This window comes from Oryzias latipes, chromosome 19 (genome assembly GCF_053564925.1).
Source record: "Oryzias latipes strain Hd-rR chromosome 19, Olatipes_Hd-rR_3.1".
Lineage (NCBI taxonomy): Eukaryota > Metazoa > Chordata > Actinopteri > Beloniformes > Adrianichthyidae > Oryzias > Oryzias latipes.
In genome coordinates, this window is record NC_136255.1 from 250,182 (window position 1) to 268,990 (window position 18,809).

The 18,809-nt window shown below is 44.6% G+C and overlaps 1 protein-coding gene across 5 annotated transcripts in view; it reads right to left on the minus strand.

Moving 5' to 3' along the window:
• ankfn1a (ankyrin repeat and fibronectin type III domain containing 1a) overlaps nucleotides 1–18,809 on the minus strand; it is a 100,435-nt gene that overhangs the window by 15,118 nt on the left and 66,508 nt on the right. For all 5 annotated transcript variants that reach the window (XM_078937675.1, XM_023949534.2, XM_023949535.2 and 2 more), the window contains 6 exons: nucleotides 16,448–16,545; nucleotides 11,929–12,019; nucleotides 5,676–5,783; nucleotides 1,243–1,342; nucleotides 428–560; nucleotides 235–351 (listed from right to left, as the gene is read on the minus strand). In XM_078937675.1, the coding sequence (XP_078793801.1) occupies nucleotides 235–351; nucleotides 428–560; nucleotides 1,243–1,342; nucleotides 5,676–5,783; nucleotides 11,929–12,019; nucleotides 16,448–16,545 (647 nt within the window). The remainder of the gene's footprint in view (nucleotides 1–234; nucleotides 352–427; nucleotides 561–1,242; nucleotides 1,343–5,675; nucleotides 5,784–11,928; nucleotides 12,020–16,447; nucleotides 16,546–18,809) is intronic.

An 18,809-nucleotide genomic window follows, 5' to 3' on the forward strand; every position in this document is an offset into this window, starting at 1 on the left:
AACCGTGGTCCTTGGGGAACACTGTGCTGCATGTTTTCCATGTTTCCCTGCTTGAGCACACCTGATTCAGCTCATCATTAGGCCGAAGTCTGATAACGCCATCCCTCAAAAACAGGCGTGTTTGAACAAGGTAGTACTGAAAAACTGCATGACAGAGTTCCAGAAGGAAACACTGTCTGAACTAGTTTTCAGTGAGTCTGCAGCCATTCTATTTGAAATTTCAAGTGTACTGACCTGCATCTGGCTGGCGGCACTGAGCATCTTATGTCGGGCCTGCAGTGTGGATGAAGAAGACATGGACACGGACATGCTCTGTCTGAGCCATCGCACGTCCTCCCACATGCAGGACAGCTGAAGACACACAACTCAAATGTGTTGGAACTTGCTGCAGCAGAAAACAAGATGATGTGAGGACCAACAGACAAACCTTTGTGAACCAAAGAAAGTCCTGCATGAGAGAGCTGCTGTAGGAGTCATCCACCTCCACTATGGGTATCTGGTCCTCAGCCGTCACCAGTAAACTGTCCTTATGGTAAAACACAGCCGCTAGGTAGATCCCTCTGCATACAGAATAGCACAGTCCAAAAATTGACTGAAAAGCCCCGACAAATCAAACGTTATACAGTCATGTCAAACAAGTCATCCGGTCTTTAACCGATTTAAAATGAGGCGTGAACGGCATGAGTAAGAACTTGGTCAATATCATTCAGAAGCTGTTGTCTTTTTATTACGTCTCCGGGAGAATCAGGACTTTCTTGCTGTGACGCCAGCGTGCTGACCACTGTGCACGAAGATGAGAACCAGACAGCCTAAAATCTGTCACGCAATGAGGTTGAGAACAAACAATATGATCCACACCCAAAAGAGAATAAGCACCTCCATGATCAGACCACAGCAAGTCCATCTGTGTTCACTTCTGGTTTAAACTGGGTTGGAATAGAACCATGATTCAAGCTCAACAGCAAATCTCCAACAGAGGGATGACACAAGGATCTAAAATGATCTTGAGACCAAAGGTCAACGTCTGACTCCGATATTTTGGGGGCTTTAAGAAAACAGCATCTGCTTTGATTTCACTTAGTTATTCTTTTGGTTCCGAGGTTGCACTGATATAATCTGAACCAGTAGTTAATGTTGTGCATTCTATGCTTCAAAAATTACATTTACACTTAAGGCCTTAAGAGTTTAGATACTGAATAGTTGGGCTACTTTACTGCCTTGTGATGGCTAGGAAGGACAAACCTTTTCAGTGTCTTCACAAATTTGTTAGAGGAGTTGAAAAGGTGTTTGAGGCTCCTGGAGACCGACTGCTTCCTGCTTTGATTTTGCATCTTGGAGGTGTCTGTGAAGGAGAAGATACGATAAAGAAGCTGACAAAGCTTTGAACACTTTCTTGGACAGGCGTTGAGCAGTGAATTTCGACACAAGTCAAAAGAAAGCAGAAAGACGCAAATTTGACACGTGGATCGCTTTTGGTTTGAATGTAACATTAGCTTTGCAAGTTTCATAATGGTCTGCTTTGTCCATCACAATGCCACACTCACTGAACCATGTGAACCATCTATTGTTGTGCTTTCAATTTTGCGCTCTTTATGTGATATCTTAGTAAATCAGGAGCAAGAGAGTTAGTGAAGAACCTCCTCCACGCTCTGGGGCATAGAGGCCAAGGCCCTGAAAAGGCAGTAAGGAAGGACCGAGCCAGTGTCCCAGGAACCACAGCACAACGGCAACAACAACTACCTCCACCAACACCGGTCAATGACTTGGATCCGGCAGCACCAGCACCACAACCACCTCCACCTAAGGACTCAGCTCCACCAGCATTACAGCAACCACCTCCATCTAAGGACTCACCTGCACCAGCACCACAACAACTACCGCCAGCTAAGGACCCAGCTGCAGAACCACAACAACAACCACCAGATTTGGCCCCAGAAATTCCACCATCTGACCAGCTGTGGGCGCCCCCTGCTACGTCTACTCCCAGTGAAGACTCACTTTCCTTTTCGTCCCCCCCACTTTCGCCCATGGCCCTACCTAGCCATTTTGATAGCCTCATCAAGTCAGGAATTAAGATGGCTCCCCTAACACCTGTGAGCCTCACACCACACAGGAGCTCTCCTACCCCTCCAGCGCCCCCTCCTCATCCTTCACCCAAAGTCCCTCCAACACGGCCTTCATCCAAACCCCCTCCAACACGCCCCCTCCGTCGTTCACCCAAATCCCGTCCAGCTCCCACTCCTCCCGGTCCATCACCCAAACTACCCTCAACCCAACCTCTCCTGCGCGCCTCTAGACGTGCTATCCCCGAGAGCTAGGATGAAACGGGCCCCCAGTGTCCTAGGAAAGGTTATGTCAAACTGGGGCCCTGTGATGAACAGCTTCCTTCTGGTGCTATACCTGTAGTTGCACCACGTAGAATGCAAAAAAGGGCAGTTAGACTGTCCAATCAAAGAAATCTAGTTCACATCCCTTGCAAGAAGGTTTTGACCAGTCCCTAAACTAATCTCAAACTTGCTGCACTCAATGTCAGATCTTTATGCAACAAATCATTTTTAATCAATAATCTTATCTCTTCTTTTAATCTTGATTTTATGTTTTTAACTGAAACATGGCTTGACAAAAACACAGGAAACATAGTTCTAGTCGAATCAACTCCCCCCAACTACAAACATGAATCGGAAATACGAGAAAATAAAAAGGGTGGAGGCGTTTCTGCACTGTTTAGAGATAATATTGCTACCCGCAGACTATCATTTGGTGTGTTTTCATCATTTGAGTATGTGTCCTTTAAGATTGAGTTAAAACAAACTCCTCCCTTACTCTGCATAGTTATGTACAAACCTCCTCAGCACAGCCAAAGTTTTATTGATGATTTCACTGAAATGCTCTCAGTTGTGTGCACAGACTTTGATGGTCTAGTCATTACAGGTGATTTTAATGTTCATGTTGATAATGTCAATGACAGAAATGCAAAAGAGCTCAATGCTGTCCTTGAAACCTTTGGTCTAATTCAGCATGTGAGTTGCCCCACCCACAGCAGAGGGCACACTCTGGACCTGCTCATCACAAGGGGGGTTACTATTTACAATGTCAGTGTGGTTGATGTCGCCCTCTCTGATCATTTCTGTGTATTCTTTGACCTGTCTGTTGCTCCCAAACCAACGCCTGGCCCTGCAGTTGTCCAAAGGAGACAAATAAATGAGAGCACTAGGGCACAGTTTGTAGAAATGATAAACCCTGAAAACGTCTCTGGTGCCAATGTTGATGAAATGCTGAATTCTGTTACTTCTAGCATCTTGAATGTTCTGGATGCCATTGCCCCTATGAAAGTTCAATTGAGAAAACATAGACAGAAAGCTCCCTGGAGGAATGATGATCTAGTCAGGGCACAGAAACAACAGTGCCGCAGAGCCGAGCGAAAGTGGCGCAAGTCAAAACTCCAGGTTCATTATGGAATATATAAGGCGGAGTTGTACGCTTATAACCAGATCTTATGCAGAACAAGGGAAAGGTACTTCTCTGAAATAATTGGAAGTTGCAGCAGCAACTCTCGTGTCCTGTTCACAACAGTTAACAGATTAACTAACCCTCCAACCCAGCTACCAATAGAATTGGTTTGTACACCTAAATGTAATGAGTTTGCTGTATTTTTCAATGACAAGGTTCAGGGCATTAAAAAAGCCATCAACTCCACAACACATATAACTATCGAACGGCCACCTACTCACTCTAAGCTGACTCACTTTATACCTGTCACTGACAAAACTGTCCAAGAGACCATCACCCGTCTGAGCTCGTCTACATGCTGCCTTGATGTGTTACCCACTAGATTTCTAAAGTCTGTCTTGAACAGTGTGTTGCCATCAATTACTCAAATAGTTAACATGTCTCTTCAATCTGGAATATTTCCAGAGGCCTTAAAAACTGCAGTCATTAAACCCCTCCTGAAAAAGAGCGGTCTTGATCCCACTGTACTGAATAATTACAGACCTATCTCTAATCTGCCATTTTTAGGAAAAGTCCTTGAAAAAGTTGTCTACCAACAGCTCACTGACTTTCTCTTATTAAACAATTCGTTTGATGTTTTCCAGTCAGGTTTTAGACCCCATCATAGCACAGAAACTGCTCTTATCAAGGTAACCAATGACATCCGCCTGAACACTGATGATGGAAAAGTCTCTGTCTTAATCCTGCTAGACCTGAGCGCTGCCTTTGATACTGTTGATCATGGGATCCTTTTGCACAGACTCCAAGACTGGGTTGGCATCTCTGGATCTGCCCTAAGTTGGCTCAAGTCTTATCTAGAAGACAGGAAATATTTTGTTGAAATTGGGAGTTGTGTCTCAGACTACATGGGCTTGAATTGTGGTGTGCCCCAGGGATCGATCCTGGGACCCCTTCTGTTCAACCTCTACATGCTGCCACTAGGGCAGTTAATACGCAGTAATAACATATCTTATCACAACTATGCAGATGATACTCAGATCTATGTGTCACTGACAACAGGTGAATATGGGCCGGTGGATTCTCTCAACCACTGCCTCCAACAGATCAGCGCGTGGATGCAGAACAACTTTCTCCAGCTAAACTCAGACAAGACCGAAGTTATTGTTTTTGGCCCACAGAAACAAAGAGAAATTGTCAGCAGCTACCTTCATTCTCTGTCTCTCAAACCCTCAAATCAAGTCAGAAATCTAGGGGTAATCATGGACTCTGACCTGAACTTTAACAGCCATATCAAGTCAGTAACATCAGCGGCATTTTACCACCTGAAAAACATTGCCAAAATCAAAAACATAATCTCAAAGCGAGACCTGGAGATACTTATCCATGCATTTGTCTCCAGTAGGTTAGACTACTGTAACGGCCTGCTCACCGGCCTGTCCAAACGAGCTGTAAAACAGCTTCAGTACATCCAGAATGCTGCTGCTCGAGTCCTGACCAAAACCACGAAGTATGATCACATTAGTCCTGTGCTCAGGTCTTTGCACTGGCTCCCTGTACCTCAAAGAATAGACTTCAAAGCAGCTCTGCTTGTGTACAAGTCTCTCCATGGCCGAGCACCAAAGTACATCTCTGACATGTTAGTGCCATATGAACCATCTCGTACTCTGAGGACCTCAGGGACCGGCCTCCTGTTGATTCCCAGAGTCAGAACTAAACAAGGGGAATCAGCGTTTCAATATTCTGCAGCTAAAATCTGGAACAGCCTCCCTGAAGGCGTAAGACAGGCCTCTTCTGTGTTCATGTTCAAATCTAGACTTAAAACATTTCTGTTTAGCCGTGTATATGACTGAAAGGTCCTATCTGCACCTTTCTTTCCTTCCTTTCTTTTTAAATCTTTTTTTTTTTTTTTTTTTTTTTATTCCTTTTCTTTTAAAGTAAATTTTATGTTGATTATTTCTATGATGTATTGTGATTTTAATGCACTTTTCTGTTTTGTGAAGCACCTTGAATTACTTTGTGTACGAATTGTGCTATACAAATAAACTTGCCTTGCCTTGCCTTGTTTTTTTTTGTTCAGTCTCATCAGTTTCCTAGTATGTTCAGGTTGTTTTTGATCCTTAAAGATAGCTCCATCTTTAACGTTATGTGTAGCTAAGATCAAGATAGATCTTGTTCTTTTTCACAGTGGATAGATTGGATAGGGTTTTTCCAGCACAGATGCTCACCTCCACAGCAGTAGTGTGTGTGCGTAGCCCGGACTTGCTGCAGCAGACGCTCCATGGCCTCAATTTGACCTCGCCTTCTGGGCTTTTGGACGGCACTCTCCCTCCAATCTGGATAAACAAAACCCATTCATTTCAGCTTGTACAGACTTTAGGGAGCATCTTAAACTCCAGGAATATAGGAATAGTCGAAAAAAGCTGGCAGTCAACTAGAAGGGATTTTTAAATCCAAACTGTGATTGAAACAGGAGAATCTTATCTTTTTGAGAACAAACTAAATATATGTAAAGTAATATTGGGAAGCTGTGGAGTTATGTTCCCTCTGTATTAAATATGTTTCTCATACATTCATTTTCTATTCTGTTTAGTCCCTTTTGGGGTCACGGGGCTGCTGGAGCCTATCCCGGCCACTTGTGGGCGAAGGCAGGGGATGCCCTGGACAGGTCGCCAGTCTGTCGCAGGGTAGAATGTCCACAATCACACATCCATTCACTCCCACACTCACACCTCACACCTAGGGGCAATTTAGAGTTGCCAATTAACCTATGAAGCAGGTTTTTGGACGGTGGGAGGAAGCCGGAGGTCCTGGAGAAAACCCAAGCATACACGGGGAGAACATGCAAACTCCACACAGAAAGGTTCTCCATTGATGTTGTGTTTTTCATGTCCCCCAGCCAGGACTTGAACCAGGGGCCTTCTTGATGCGAGAGTGCTAACCACTGCGCCACCGTGCAGCCTATTAATTAATTAATTTATTTGTCTCATGTTAGTTAAAAAAAAACATGTTCAGTTCTGATCTCTGATCTTTATGGACAGAATGTCTAGGCACAGTCAGGGGTTGGGGAGGGTCTGGCATTGGAGCCTACAGGATTTCATTTTGCAAAACCAACTTTCACTGTCACTACTTCCATGTCTACTTCCGTGACCCACATTGATTCGATAGAGGAAAAATAAAAACAAGAATCAAACTAGAGGACCTTTTTTTTATTGTCGCAATGTAAAGAACAAACATATGATAAGATTTAGGGAGCCCTAGCTGGCTGCCTGCCCATACCGCAGCAGCTCTCTGTCCGCTGGCTAGCCAGCTGCCCGGCTGCCAGCATAGCAACCAAACAAGCTTAGCATAGACGCTATGCCAGGATCTGGCGCAGCGAGTGTGATTGTTCCAGCTATGGCGAAGTGCTGGCGGCCTGAGCAGGCTGCCTACTCATTCCGCAGTCGCTCTCTGTCTGCTGTTCAGCCAGCCGTCCAGGGGCCAACCAGTTTTCAGCAACCCAGCGGCCCCAGTGGGTTAAGAAAATGAATGCCAACTGACTATCTGTGCATTGATGGTCATGTGACTCATTGAATTTAAAAAGTGTTTCCATTGCAGTTTTGCAAAATATGTCACTTTTGACGAAACTCAAAAATAAAAAATTCCATTAGGCAAATTTATTATCCCAAATCCAATTTGCTCAATTTCATAGTCAATGGATTATATCAATATTGAATTGTATGACTTCATGAACCCTACGATTTTAAGTTTATGTGATGAGGATGGGTGTTTCACAGATCCAGGCAGTCGTGTTCCAATTGCAACTGGTTTATTTTTCTCCACAATTCCCCAAGTGCAAAAATCCTCAGTGAAATTATTTTACACAGGAGAGGCGCACATTCATGTCTTCCTTCATTGCCCATCCGCGGCAACTAACCTCTCCCTCTTATATACTCTAAGCCCCTCCCATTAGGCTGAATTCTCCATATTCCTCTGATTAGTCCTTTTCTTGTCATTCTGGCCATTTCTGCCACCCAATTACAAATTAAATAATATAAAATAAACACAGAATAATTCCAAACCATTTAGGAATAAATCCCTCCATCCCAAAATGCTACAAGCAATAACAAATAATATATTTACATGAATAATTTGTTTGTCCCCACATTTGTGTGATGACGTCATTTTCCGCGCACTGCTCCCGGTCGCGTCTTAACACAGCTGATCAGGCGTCGCCTCCGTTTGAAACTCGCGGTTCTTAACGGCTCCCGGTAAAGCGCACTGAGTGTGCAACCTCAACACAACCCACCCAAGGAGCGCCCGCCTCGCGACACAGCGTCTGAAAATGCGGTGAGAGGTTAATATGTGTGGAAAAACTGCGTGGGTATGCTTTTGTGTTTGTGTGTGTGTGTGTGTGTGCATGTGCGCAGGTGGGTGCATCTATAGGGGCTCTGTCACAGTTTGCTATAAAATTGCCGGGATGAAGCCCATTGAGACGACTATTGTTGAAAATAGGGCTACATAAATAAAACTGAATTGAATTTAATTTATTGAAAGACATCTACAGTAGAGCCCTAAGCGGAACTATTTTCTTCATCCCGCTCCCACCCGCGCCCGCTGAATTTCTGACCAATCCCGCCCGCTCCCGCAACGTATGCGTTACACTCCCGCCCGCACCCGCAATATGTATGTCCACTTCCGCACGCACCCGCAAAACTCATAGAATTTAGTCCCGCACAGTAATAGAGATGCTTTGATTTCGTATCGTCTCCCGTCCCGCAGGAATAAAACACGTATTTTTATTGATATTATTAAAGAGATTCATGTTCTTCCTCCAGCCTCATCTTTTCATGCATTCCTCTTTTGTGTAATGTGCAACTTAAATATTAAATATATTTTCCCAAATCGGGCTACACGGTGGCGCAGTGGTTAGCGCTCTCGCCTCACAGCAAAAAGGCCTCCGGTTCAAGTCCCGGCTGGGGGACGTGAAAAACTATATCAACGGGGGACCTTCCTGTGTGGAGTTTGCATGTTCTCCCCGTGCATGCGTGGGTTCTCTCCGGGGTCTCCGGCTTCCTCCCACCGTCCAAAAACATGATTCATAGGTGAATTGGCCAATCTAAATTTGTCCCTAGGTGTGAGAGTGAATGGGTGTGTGTTTGTGGACATTTTACCCTGCGACAGACTGGTGACCTGTCCAGGTTGTCCCCTGCCTTCGCCCAAAAGTGGCCGGGATAGGCTCCGGCACCCCCGTGACCCCCCCGTGAAAGGGAAAAACGGTTAAGAAAATGAATGAATGAATGAATTTTCCCAAATCCTGTTCGGTTAAAAGTGTGCGTGTGTGCGCGCGCAGACAGACGGCCTGAAGCGCGCTCTTAGTAAGAGGTGGGGCGGGGCGTTGCACACCCCCAACAACAGTGTAACGTTCATTTGTTAGTCTGTTGTGTTTTGTTTGATAAATGTAAAAAGTCGGTTTACTCATTGGCTTTAACTGTTCTCAAGCTTTACTGCCAAGAGAAGTTGTGTCTGGCAATGAAAATGAGCCTTATGCTCAACGCACAGACCTTGGGTGGAGCATTGTTGGCCATGGAAACCCTCATGTTGATTTTAGTGATGCTATAGGTTTAAGTCATCGCATAATAGTGCAGCAAGTGACACCGATGGTTAAACCTTATGTCAACCTCAAAACTAAAGTGAACTTCGTCAACAGAACAAAAGTGAAATAAATAACTCAATCTGACCTCATCAGACCCCTTGAGCTAGATTTTCAGGAAAAAGGTGAGGAAGAGAATTTTTTTTCTCAAGATCTCACTTTCATGACAACATTAAAAGACAACATCACACAAAATGAAACAGGTCATTATGAAATGCCTTTACCATTCAAAGCTCAAAGACAAAACTTGCCTAACAACAAAGTAAGTGCTTTACATCGCCTAAAGTCTCTTGAAAGAAGATTAAGGAAGGATAAGGAACATTATGAAGACTGTGGGAACTTTATGACCGACATAAGTTCATGCAAAGAGGCAAAAAGGGTCCCTGAAGAAGAAACAACCAACCCAACAGATGCTTCTCAAGGTTTGAGGGTGAAACAACTCAAGAACTCTAATTGGTTCACAGGTCCAATGTTTCTCTGGCAAAGTACTTTACCTGTTAAAGAGTCCATGGTGGGAGAAATTAAGGACGATGACCCCGAACTCCGAAGAATAGTGTGTAACACGACGACACAGAAAACGCCATCATTCATAGATAATTTTCAGAAATGTTCTGATTGGACAAGACTGGAAGGAGCAAATGCCAGATTGAAGCAATTTAACAAAGAATTAAAAGAAAGGAAGCAAAGACAAACAAGCAATAATCTGGACGTAAGAAGAAATGCAGAAACCACAATCATAAGACTAGCTAAAAATGAAGCATTCTGTAAAGATATCAAGACTTTGAAGTCAAACGAAACAATCAGAAATCACAAGGACAGTAAACTGTGGAAGTTAATTCAGCACCAGACAATGAATGGAGGTTAGCCAGAGTCAGGGTACGAGTAAGATGGCAAAGTAAATAAACTTAAGTTGAAAGTTAGCGATACCACACTTGACAGAGGTGGAAAGTCCACGATTGGAACAGTATTTCTTGAAAGACCAGTTCATAAGGTTGTAACTTTGATTGAGGCAGACTAATAATACTTATGAGGTGTTGTTAAAGACAAATTAAAGGACCTGAGAAAAATCCCACATTAAGATTAGTGTGATTTGGTGGGAGTGTAACGGTCATTTGTTAGTCTGTTGTGTTTTGTTTGATAAATATTGGTTAAGTTATGAGAAGTTTATTTTGAAGGTAATTTTATTTTGAAAATACCGGAAGTGCTTACTTGCTTAGCGCACATTGTATGGACAGAGAAGAGAGACGCTGGAAGCAGGAGCACCACGTTTGTATGCAAAGAATACCAGATGTGGATGAGAGGACACTAAGAGTAACTCAGCAGCACAATTCAAACCGCCCAATCCCACGAGATTTGGGTTGGGTCCCAATGCAGCCCTCTAGTCTACAGTCAAGGTTCCATGGAGACCTGCATTGAGCCTACTTAAAATTATGGTGCAGATGTCGGTTGGGTTGGATCCTCCCAAACCATGCGGGTTCACACAATATATCATGTCTCAAAACTGAAGCCAGATTTTTGCTGCTTGGATGAATAGCCAATCTTGGGAGGGAGATCTAGTATCTGATGGACTGGGAAAGTTTTGTTCTAGCAAATTCCCAGGGGGGCCTGCCCATAACATCTTGCACAAATCTGTCCTCCCCCAGTTCCACAGGTCTCATTTTGACCCCCCCCCCCCCCATTTGTCAGTTCTTTTACAGCTTTAACATTTGGCTTTCTGTTCTGAGATGCAAAAAGTCAATCTGACAACCATATTTAGAGTTTAAAAATATTTCTGAAATGTGAGTCCTTCATTGGTTTTGATCATTGTTTTTAGATTTAAGTCTGTATCATCTAGGAGTCCATAATGTGTTGCCATATTTAAATTGACTCCAGAAGATGAATTCCAAGCTTACAGAAGGATCTGTCATGGTTTATCAGTTTTCCTTTTCTCTTCCTGGCATCTGCACTCTGCTCTTCTGCTAATTACTTGACTCACTCCACCTGTGCATCCCCTTTCTTAAACTCCCACTGGCTGCTGGAGTGAAAAAGGAGCCCACTGCCTTTTCTCCAGGTTCATTCTTTGCCTGTCCACATGGGTTTCTGTCTATTAGTCCTGACATCTCCTTACTTTTCTGGATTTGGACTTCAGGTTTGCTGATTTCAAGTTTAAAGCCCTCCCCAGTTGAGTGTGGACCTCACTTGTTATCCTCTTACTTTGAACATCTGATAAAGTATCAACAACTACGTATCTGATGTTTCCACTGCCTCTACTGGTCAGGAGGATCCAGAGGTCTCGTCAGCTTCCCACTCATTTTCTGTTCGGGCCTATTAACCTCTCTCTTTTTCAGCTGAGACTGCCTTCTTAACCTTTTACAGTACAGATTTGATTGATTTGATTTATTGATTTATTCAAGCATTGTAGTCAAATCAATAAAGCATTTACACATATTTATCCAAAAGCATTACAGAAATGATGAAATGCATATTTAAAAAGAAAGAAAACAAAAAAGTAACTTAAACCACATTTGCTAAATTAAATACAGTGATTATTAACTAAAGTATAAGTAGAGTTTGATTTATTGCTTGAAAGGAGCGGGAAGAAGCAAGCTTATATAATCCCACCCCTGCTGAGTTCATTTATTTGATAGTTTTACAGTTTTTGAAATCCGGTTCTGGTCAGATAAGATTCTCTTCAAGTAACAAAATCCAGTGCTTATTGATTATTATCTTAGGAAACAATCATTCATGATTTCAGTAAACAGTAACGATACCGATATGAATTAAGAAAGATGCTTTTCTTTAGTGAAAAATTGGTGCTCAAACCGGCATAAGATGGACAATGGGGACCTTGTAAGTGGACAGGAACTTACTTGAGGGAGCTGCAGAAGGGGGTAGTGAGGTGGCAGGGGGCCCCCATCCCTTCATGTTGTAAGCAGAAACTCTGACATAGTAGAGCCGCCCCTGGAACAAATCTGGCATTAGTCAGAAAAATGACAATGAAACTAAAACGAAATCTTTAGTCATTATCTATTTGTCCATGTGTTTGTGGTGAGAAATTAGATTAACAAATGTCAAAGAAATTAATCATGGATTTGCATCAGAAATTTAAAATTTCACCTTTCATTACTTTTTACAAAATGAAATTTGTTCAAAGATAAAACCTTATACATTTGTTAAAGACCTAGCTCAACAGTTCATTGAATCAAATGTAGTTTTTTAGTCTTTAACAAAATCACATTTTTTGGACCATAAGACACCAGATTACAAAAAGCAATATCAATAAACAGAGTATAAACTGTCCATTTTCAAATACAAGAAGCAGCAGAATTGTAGTGGACATTGTTGATAACACTTTTTATGACTGTTTTGTTTCACTCAAACTACCCTGATTGCTTAAAGGGTTAGGGTCACAGATGTTGATGGGAAGTTTTTCTACAAAACTATGCTTTTTTTTTAAACCCAATGTACCACATATACCCAGTTCCAGATCAGAATTCATGCATTCAACCATCAATTTTTGAGAACATTTGAAGATTTTAAGTAGGCTGATGTTATTTCTTTTAAGTAACGCATTGTGGTGTTATCCTTGCCTCTGGGCTTCACACCCAACAGGCTTTGCAGTTGCTATGGGCGTGGTCTGATTCAGTGTTCATATATAAGATGATTTGCCCGCTTTATTTCAGTTGTTGGCATATGAGTGAATAAAGCTTCACGTATCGAAGTCAAAACGTGTCTCCTCATCATTGCCACATTGGTGACCCCAATCGTGAATAATGTCAGAACCAGCAGACGCGCGAGTTTCAACGTCATCTTCAGTGACCTCGCCATCTCCCACGCGCAGGGACCCGGCCATGCTAGCAGCCGCCGGCGTGAAGCTGCCCGAGTTCTGGCAGAGCGTTCCCGCCTCCTGGTTCCAGCATGTCGAGGCCCTTTTTCATCTGCGTGGGGTGCACACGGATGACGCCAGGTATTACTTGGTGGTAGCTGCTCTGGATCAGCAGTCCACACGCAGGGCAATGCCGCTGCTGCGCAGCCCGGCGCCGCAGGACAAGTACGCAGCTCTGAAGGAGTTTCTGCTGCGGAGATGCAGCCTGTCTGCTTCGGAGAGAGCGGAGAGGATCCTCAGCATGTTGGGCCTGGGAGACAGTTCGGCTGTGGACTTGATGGACAGCATGCTCTCGCTGCTCGGCTCGGATGAGGGCGGTTTTCTTTTCCCGCACATTTTTTTGCGGCAGCTCCCGCCGCCCTTGCGCGCGGCTTTGGCCAACTCTCCTCGCCTGGCGGCGGGAGATTACAGCGGACTGGCTGAGGAAGCGGACCGAGTTCTGCTGGCTACCAGGCGTTTCACCGTGCAGCATGTGACGTCTGATGCCCACCTGCAGGAGACGGAGGGAGACCCGGTATCGGTGTCTGCAGTCGGTGTGGGCGCGCGCCGCGGGACCTCCCTGTGCTGTTTCCATCAGAGGTTTGGAAGGAAAGCAAAGCGCTGTGTCCAGCCATGTGCGTTTTCGAGTTCGGGAAACGCAGCAGCCGGCACTCAGTAGCAGCTGTGAGTGCTGGCGAACGTGGAGAGCTGCTGTTTGTTACGGACTCTTGCTCCGGACGTCGTTTCTTGGTGGACTCTGGCGCCCAGAAGAGTTTGGTTCCCCCCTCCGGCTCAGAAATGTCCACCGGTGGACCGCCACTATGTGCGGCTAACGGATCTGCTATCGGGACTTTTGGGACCAAAAGGACAACTGTTTGTTTTCATGGACGTAAGTTCAATTGGGAATTTGTTGTTGCCTCTGTTTCTGTTCCCATTATCAGTGCAGATTTTTTGTGTGCACATAGTTTGTTGGTGGACATGGCTAACCGCAGACTAATAGACGCGATCACTTTTGCCACTGTCCCATGTGCAGCTGGGGGGTCTGGGCCTGTCATGCGCGCGCATTCTTTGTCATGCGGTGACGTTTTTCAGAGTTTATTGGTTGAGTTTCCATCCTTGACCACCTCCGCTTTTTCCGCCACTGTGGCTAAGCACGGCGTGGAGCATTTCATTCCCACTAAGGGCCCGCCAGTTTTTGCTCGGGCATGGCGCCTCAATGCAGCAAAACTCACCATCGCTAAGGAGGAGTTCGCTACCATGGAAAGTCTGGGTATTGTGAGGCGCTCTAACAGTGGGGCGTCGCCCCTCCACATGGTGCCCAAGGCAGATGGTTGCTGGCGCCCGTGCGGGGATTTTCGCCGTCTGAACGACGCTACAACACCTTACCGTTATCCCATTCCCCACATTCAGGATTTCTCTGTTCGTTTGTGCTGCGTCTTAATTTTTTCTAAAGTGGACCTGGTGCGCGGTTAACATCAGGTTCCGTTGCGGGCAGAAGACGTGCCTAAGACTGCGGTGATCACTCCTTTTGGACTTTTTGAGTTCCTGCGCATGCCCTTCGGTCTTAAAGGTGCAGCCCAAACCTTTCAAAGGTTAATGGACTCAGTGCTACGCGGTCTGGAGTTCGTGTTCGTCTATTTAGACGACATTTTGGTAGCCAGCCCCTCCCCTGAAGAGCATCTCGTGCACCTAAAGGAAGTTTTCCAGCCGTTGGAAACCCACGGCTTGATCGTTAACCCGGCTAAATGCCAGTTTGGTTTGTCAGCCATTGATTTTTTTGGGTCATCGAATTTCGGAGCAGGGTGCGGTTCCTCTTCCCACCAAAGTCCAGGCCGTGGCAAAATTTCCCCGTCCTGAAGTGGTTAAGTCCCTACAGGAGTTCTTGGGGATGGTGAACTTTTACAACTAGTTCATTTCCCGGGCTGCCCACCTGTTACAACCGCTTTATGACAGCTTGCGTTCAAAGAAAGCCACATACCCTGTGGATTGGACCCCAGACCGCGTTGCTGCATTTGACGGAGCAAAGTCAGCCTTAGCAAAGGCTGCACTCCTCGCGCACCCAGACCCAGATGCTGAGTTCGCGCTGACTACCGACGCTTCAGACATAGCAGTGGGTGCTGTGGTAGAGCAGCAAGTGGCGGCCGCTTGGCAGCCTCTTGCATTTTTTAGCCGCAAGTTGCAGACTCGGGAACGCAAGTATAGTGTTTTTGACCGCGAGTTGCTTTCTCTCTATTTGGCAACTCGACATTTCCGTTTTTTGCTGGAAGGACGTTCTTTCGTTGCCTATGTGGATCATAAACCACTTACGTTTGCCATGGCTAAAGTGATTGAACCTTGGTCTGCGCGCCAACAGCGCCATCTGGCAGCCATTTCTGAGTTTACGACTGACGTACGTCACATAGCCGGAAAGTCCAACAACGTTGCTGACTGCTTCTCACGCGTACTCGTCTCCCCGGTGCTTGTTGGGACGGATTTTTCTGCTATGGCCGCCGAGCAGCCTGGTGATGCAGACATTTTGCCCTCCGCTCCGGTAGTTCGGGCCTCAAGCTTGAGGAGATTGTGGGGCAAGATGGCGGTCCAACTCTCCTGTGTGACGTTTCCACAGGACGGCCGCGGCCGGTGGTTCCTGCCGGGTGGCGGCAGCGCATTTTTTAATCTTTTCATTCCCTCTCCCACCCAGGTGTACGTGCGTCTGTAAAGCTGGTTAGTTCCCGTTTTGTGTGGCCTGGGTTGCGTAAGGATGTGAAGGGGTGGGCCGCAGCTTGCGTTGCATGACCGACTGAAACCAGCGTTTGTGTTGACAGGCGACGCTGTGCAGCCAGCTCAAGTTCCCCGCCGGGGACGTCCTGCTTCCAGCCCCCAGATCTGCCACGCTCTACAGACAGCGTCCCACAGTTGGCTCCACAGGCTGCGGGTCGACATAGCCGTTTTGGCAGACTCATTAAACGCCCTTGCAGAATGGGTTTTGATGGTTGAGTTCCTTTCTGGGTGTTCGGGGGAGGGGGGGGGGGCTGTGTGGTGTTATCCTTGCCTCTGGGTTAGGGTTGCTATGGGCGTGGTCTGATTCAGTGTTCATAAATAAGATGATTTGCCCGCTTTATTTCAGTTGTTGGCATTTGAGTGAATAAAGCTTCACGTATCGAAGTCAAAACGTGTCTCCTCATCATTGCCACAGCATAAGCTTTTTTTTTTTTTTTTTGAGACCTCTGATTAGGTTAGGCGTTAGGGACAGTCATTGCTTCTCCCAAAGCTTTGAGATGCGCATGCTAGCATGTTACACATTAAGTGATTGTTTTCACAGAAATCCCCCTACTTTTCCTTCCTAAGTACCCAACAGCCCATTCTTTTCGGAATGTTTATTTTATTTTTATTTTTTTCTAGATACCACTCCGTTAGCTAATCTGAAACTGAGTTTTAGATTAGCAAACTTCAAGTGGACTCTTCACAAAGTCCAAACATTTGACAGGAGTCATGAAGAGTTGGAAGTACACAGATGGTACTGAAATAGAGGATGCTGGTGTTACCGTAGAGAGGTTGCCAATGGTCCACCTTAGGTTCTGCAGGTTGTCCAACACCACCTCACCCGCGAGTAGTGAAAAGTCCTTCAGGCAGCTCCACTCCACTAAACACAAACAGCAGAAACTGCTTATCTCCTCATTAGCAGTTCTAGGCTCTGACTTCTATCATTCTACAACAGCAAAGTCTCAGAAACTACCCTTTTTTTGTTTTGTTTGGACCACTAGTTTTTGGCTTGGACACACAGAGAAAGCAGTGACGTCATCGCCCCGCCTGCAAATGCAATCCCCTCTTTGCATTTTCATTTTAATTATGACACACAATAAGCGGTTTTAAGTATAAAATGAAAAAGCATTTTGAAGTATTGCTTTTTAATTTTAATTTTGAGTCATTTCATGCAGCTTCATTTTGAAAATTAAAAAGCATTTCTATTAATCCATTTTAATTGTCAAATTAGACATTTTTAAATGAATTTTGCAACACATTTACCACAGAACTTTTTGAAAATGAAATGTCAAATACTATTTTCATTATCATTTTAATTAAGTGACAGAATGAGCAGTGTTGAGGAAGGAAATGAAAAAGCATTTTGGCGGATTGCTTTTTCATTTTAATTTTGAGTCAAAAAATGCAGCTTCATTTTGAAAATGAAAAAGCATTTCTGGTTTTGACTTTAATTTTTAATTACGCTACAGAAACGCTTCCATAGTATATTTGTTACAATCTTCAGTGTCCTTTGTTCGTTTCTTTTTTGTGTAGGTTTGCTGTGGCTCCTGGAAGGCCCTGTCTCTCTCGTGTCTTCCTGCATTGTGCACAGCTGGTAGTAGTTTTCATTAATTTGTTTGTTCTATTTAAGCTCACCTGGTTTTGTACTCTGTGTCACAGTGTAGTTTTCTGTTGGTTCAGGTCATGTTCTTGGTTTGGCTTGTTGTGTTTGAAATTGATAAATTTAACCATTCTCCTCACTACTCTTGCCTCTTCATTCTCTTGGGTCATCCAGATACCCCCGTAACAATATTAACATATGACCTGTTTTCACGTGTGCAATATGCGCAAAAGTACGTATTTATGTAGTGGCTGTGTGACATGACCTTAAAATAACCAGAACAGGGGGGTATTCCAGGAAGCATGTTTGAACTAGCCTGACTTTAAGCCTGAACTCTGGCTGAAATCCGCCTGAACTTGCTTACTCTGGGTATGTCGGTTCCAAAAGACCGGATATGAGTTAGAGTAATTACGCTTTACTTGGTAACCCTGGGTTAACGCACGTGCACAGCAGGTACATAAAGACATTCTCAATAGATCGTCGATTTCTGGAGTCACCATGGAAACGCGTGGAGAAAAAAAAAAGAAAGTGTGACACTTGAGACGGAAGTGAGACGGAGTCTCAGATTTTAATGACGGCGGATAAAGATTATAAGTCCATCAAAAAAGTAACACGGCTGCATCATCAAAAAAATAACAAAGTACATGCATGAGTTTCTGATATTGTTTCCATTCTCCTTGTGACGCATATATATATATATATATATATATATATATATATATATATATATATATATATATATATATATGATCCATATATACCGGCTGGGTAGCTTGGTTGGTAAGGTGCAGGACTGTCATGCAGGAAACCCGGGTTCGATTCCCAGGGCGGAACGAACATCTAATGGAAAATGGGGCAATTACCATAACAATGGAAATGGGGCAATTACCATAACAAAGACGGGCAATTACATCACCCAGTGAGGGTGATTGGGCAAGACCCTTAACGTTAATGCCTACCTCACAACATGAGAGACAATGAACCACATGTCATGCCGGCTCAGACGTCGCCCGGCCAAACAAGGTCTGCGTCAGGTGTTGAGGAACCAGAACACCCTGATGGAAAGTGGGCTACTGGAACAAGACGGAAATGGACTAGATGTGAGAACAAGGTTCTGTTAGAATGCTACTACTCAAGTAATCCCACCCAGAGGGGTTACATGCAGAGAATGTGGAATGAATGGAGGCTTCGAAACCCACAATCAAGGCTAACTGCCAAACAACTGGTAGCTCAGTGCTCTAACATCCACAAACGGCAACTCCTATCACAACTTGAGATTGAAGCGATACAATACAATGCCACGGGAGAGCCAGAACAACAGGTCAGAGAGGAGGTTATGCCACACTTCCACCCTGAGATTGGGTACACAGCCCCAACTACCACAATTACACTGAGCGAGGCAGCAACTGACCTGAAAGACAAGATCATGTCTACAATGAACACTAGGCTACCCCGACACCAACTACGACGGTTAAGTGACGTACCTGAAAGTCTACTGGAAACTGTGAATGAAGCATTGAGGGCAATTCCTACCACAAACATTA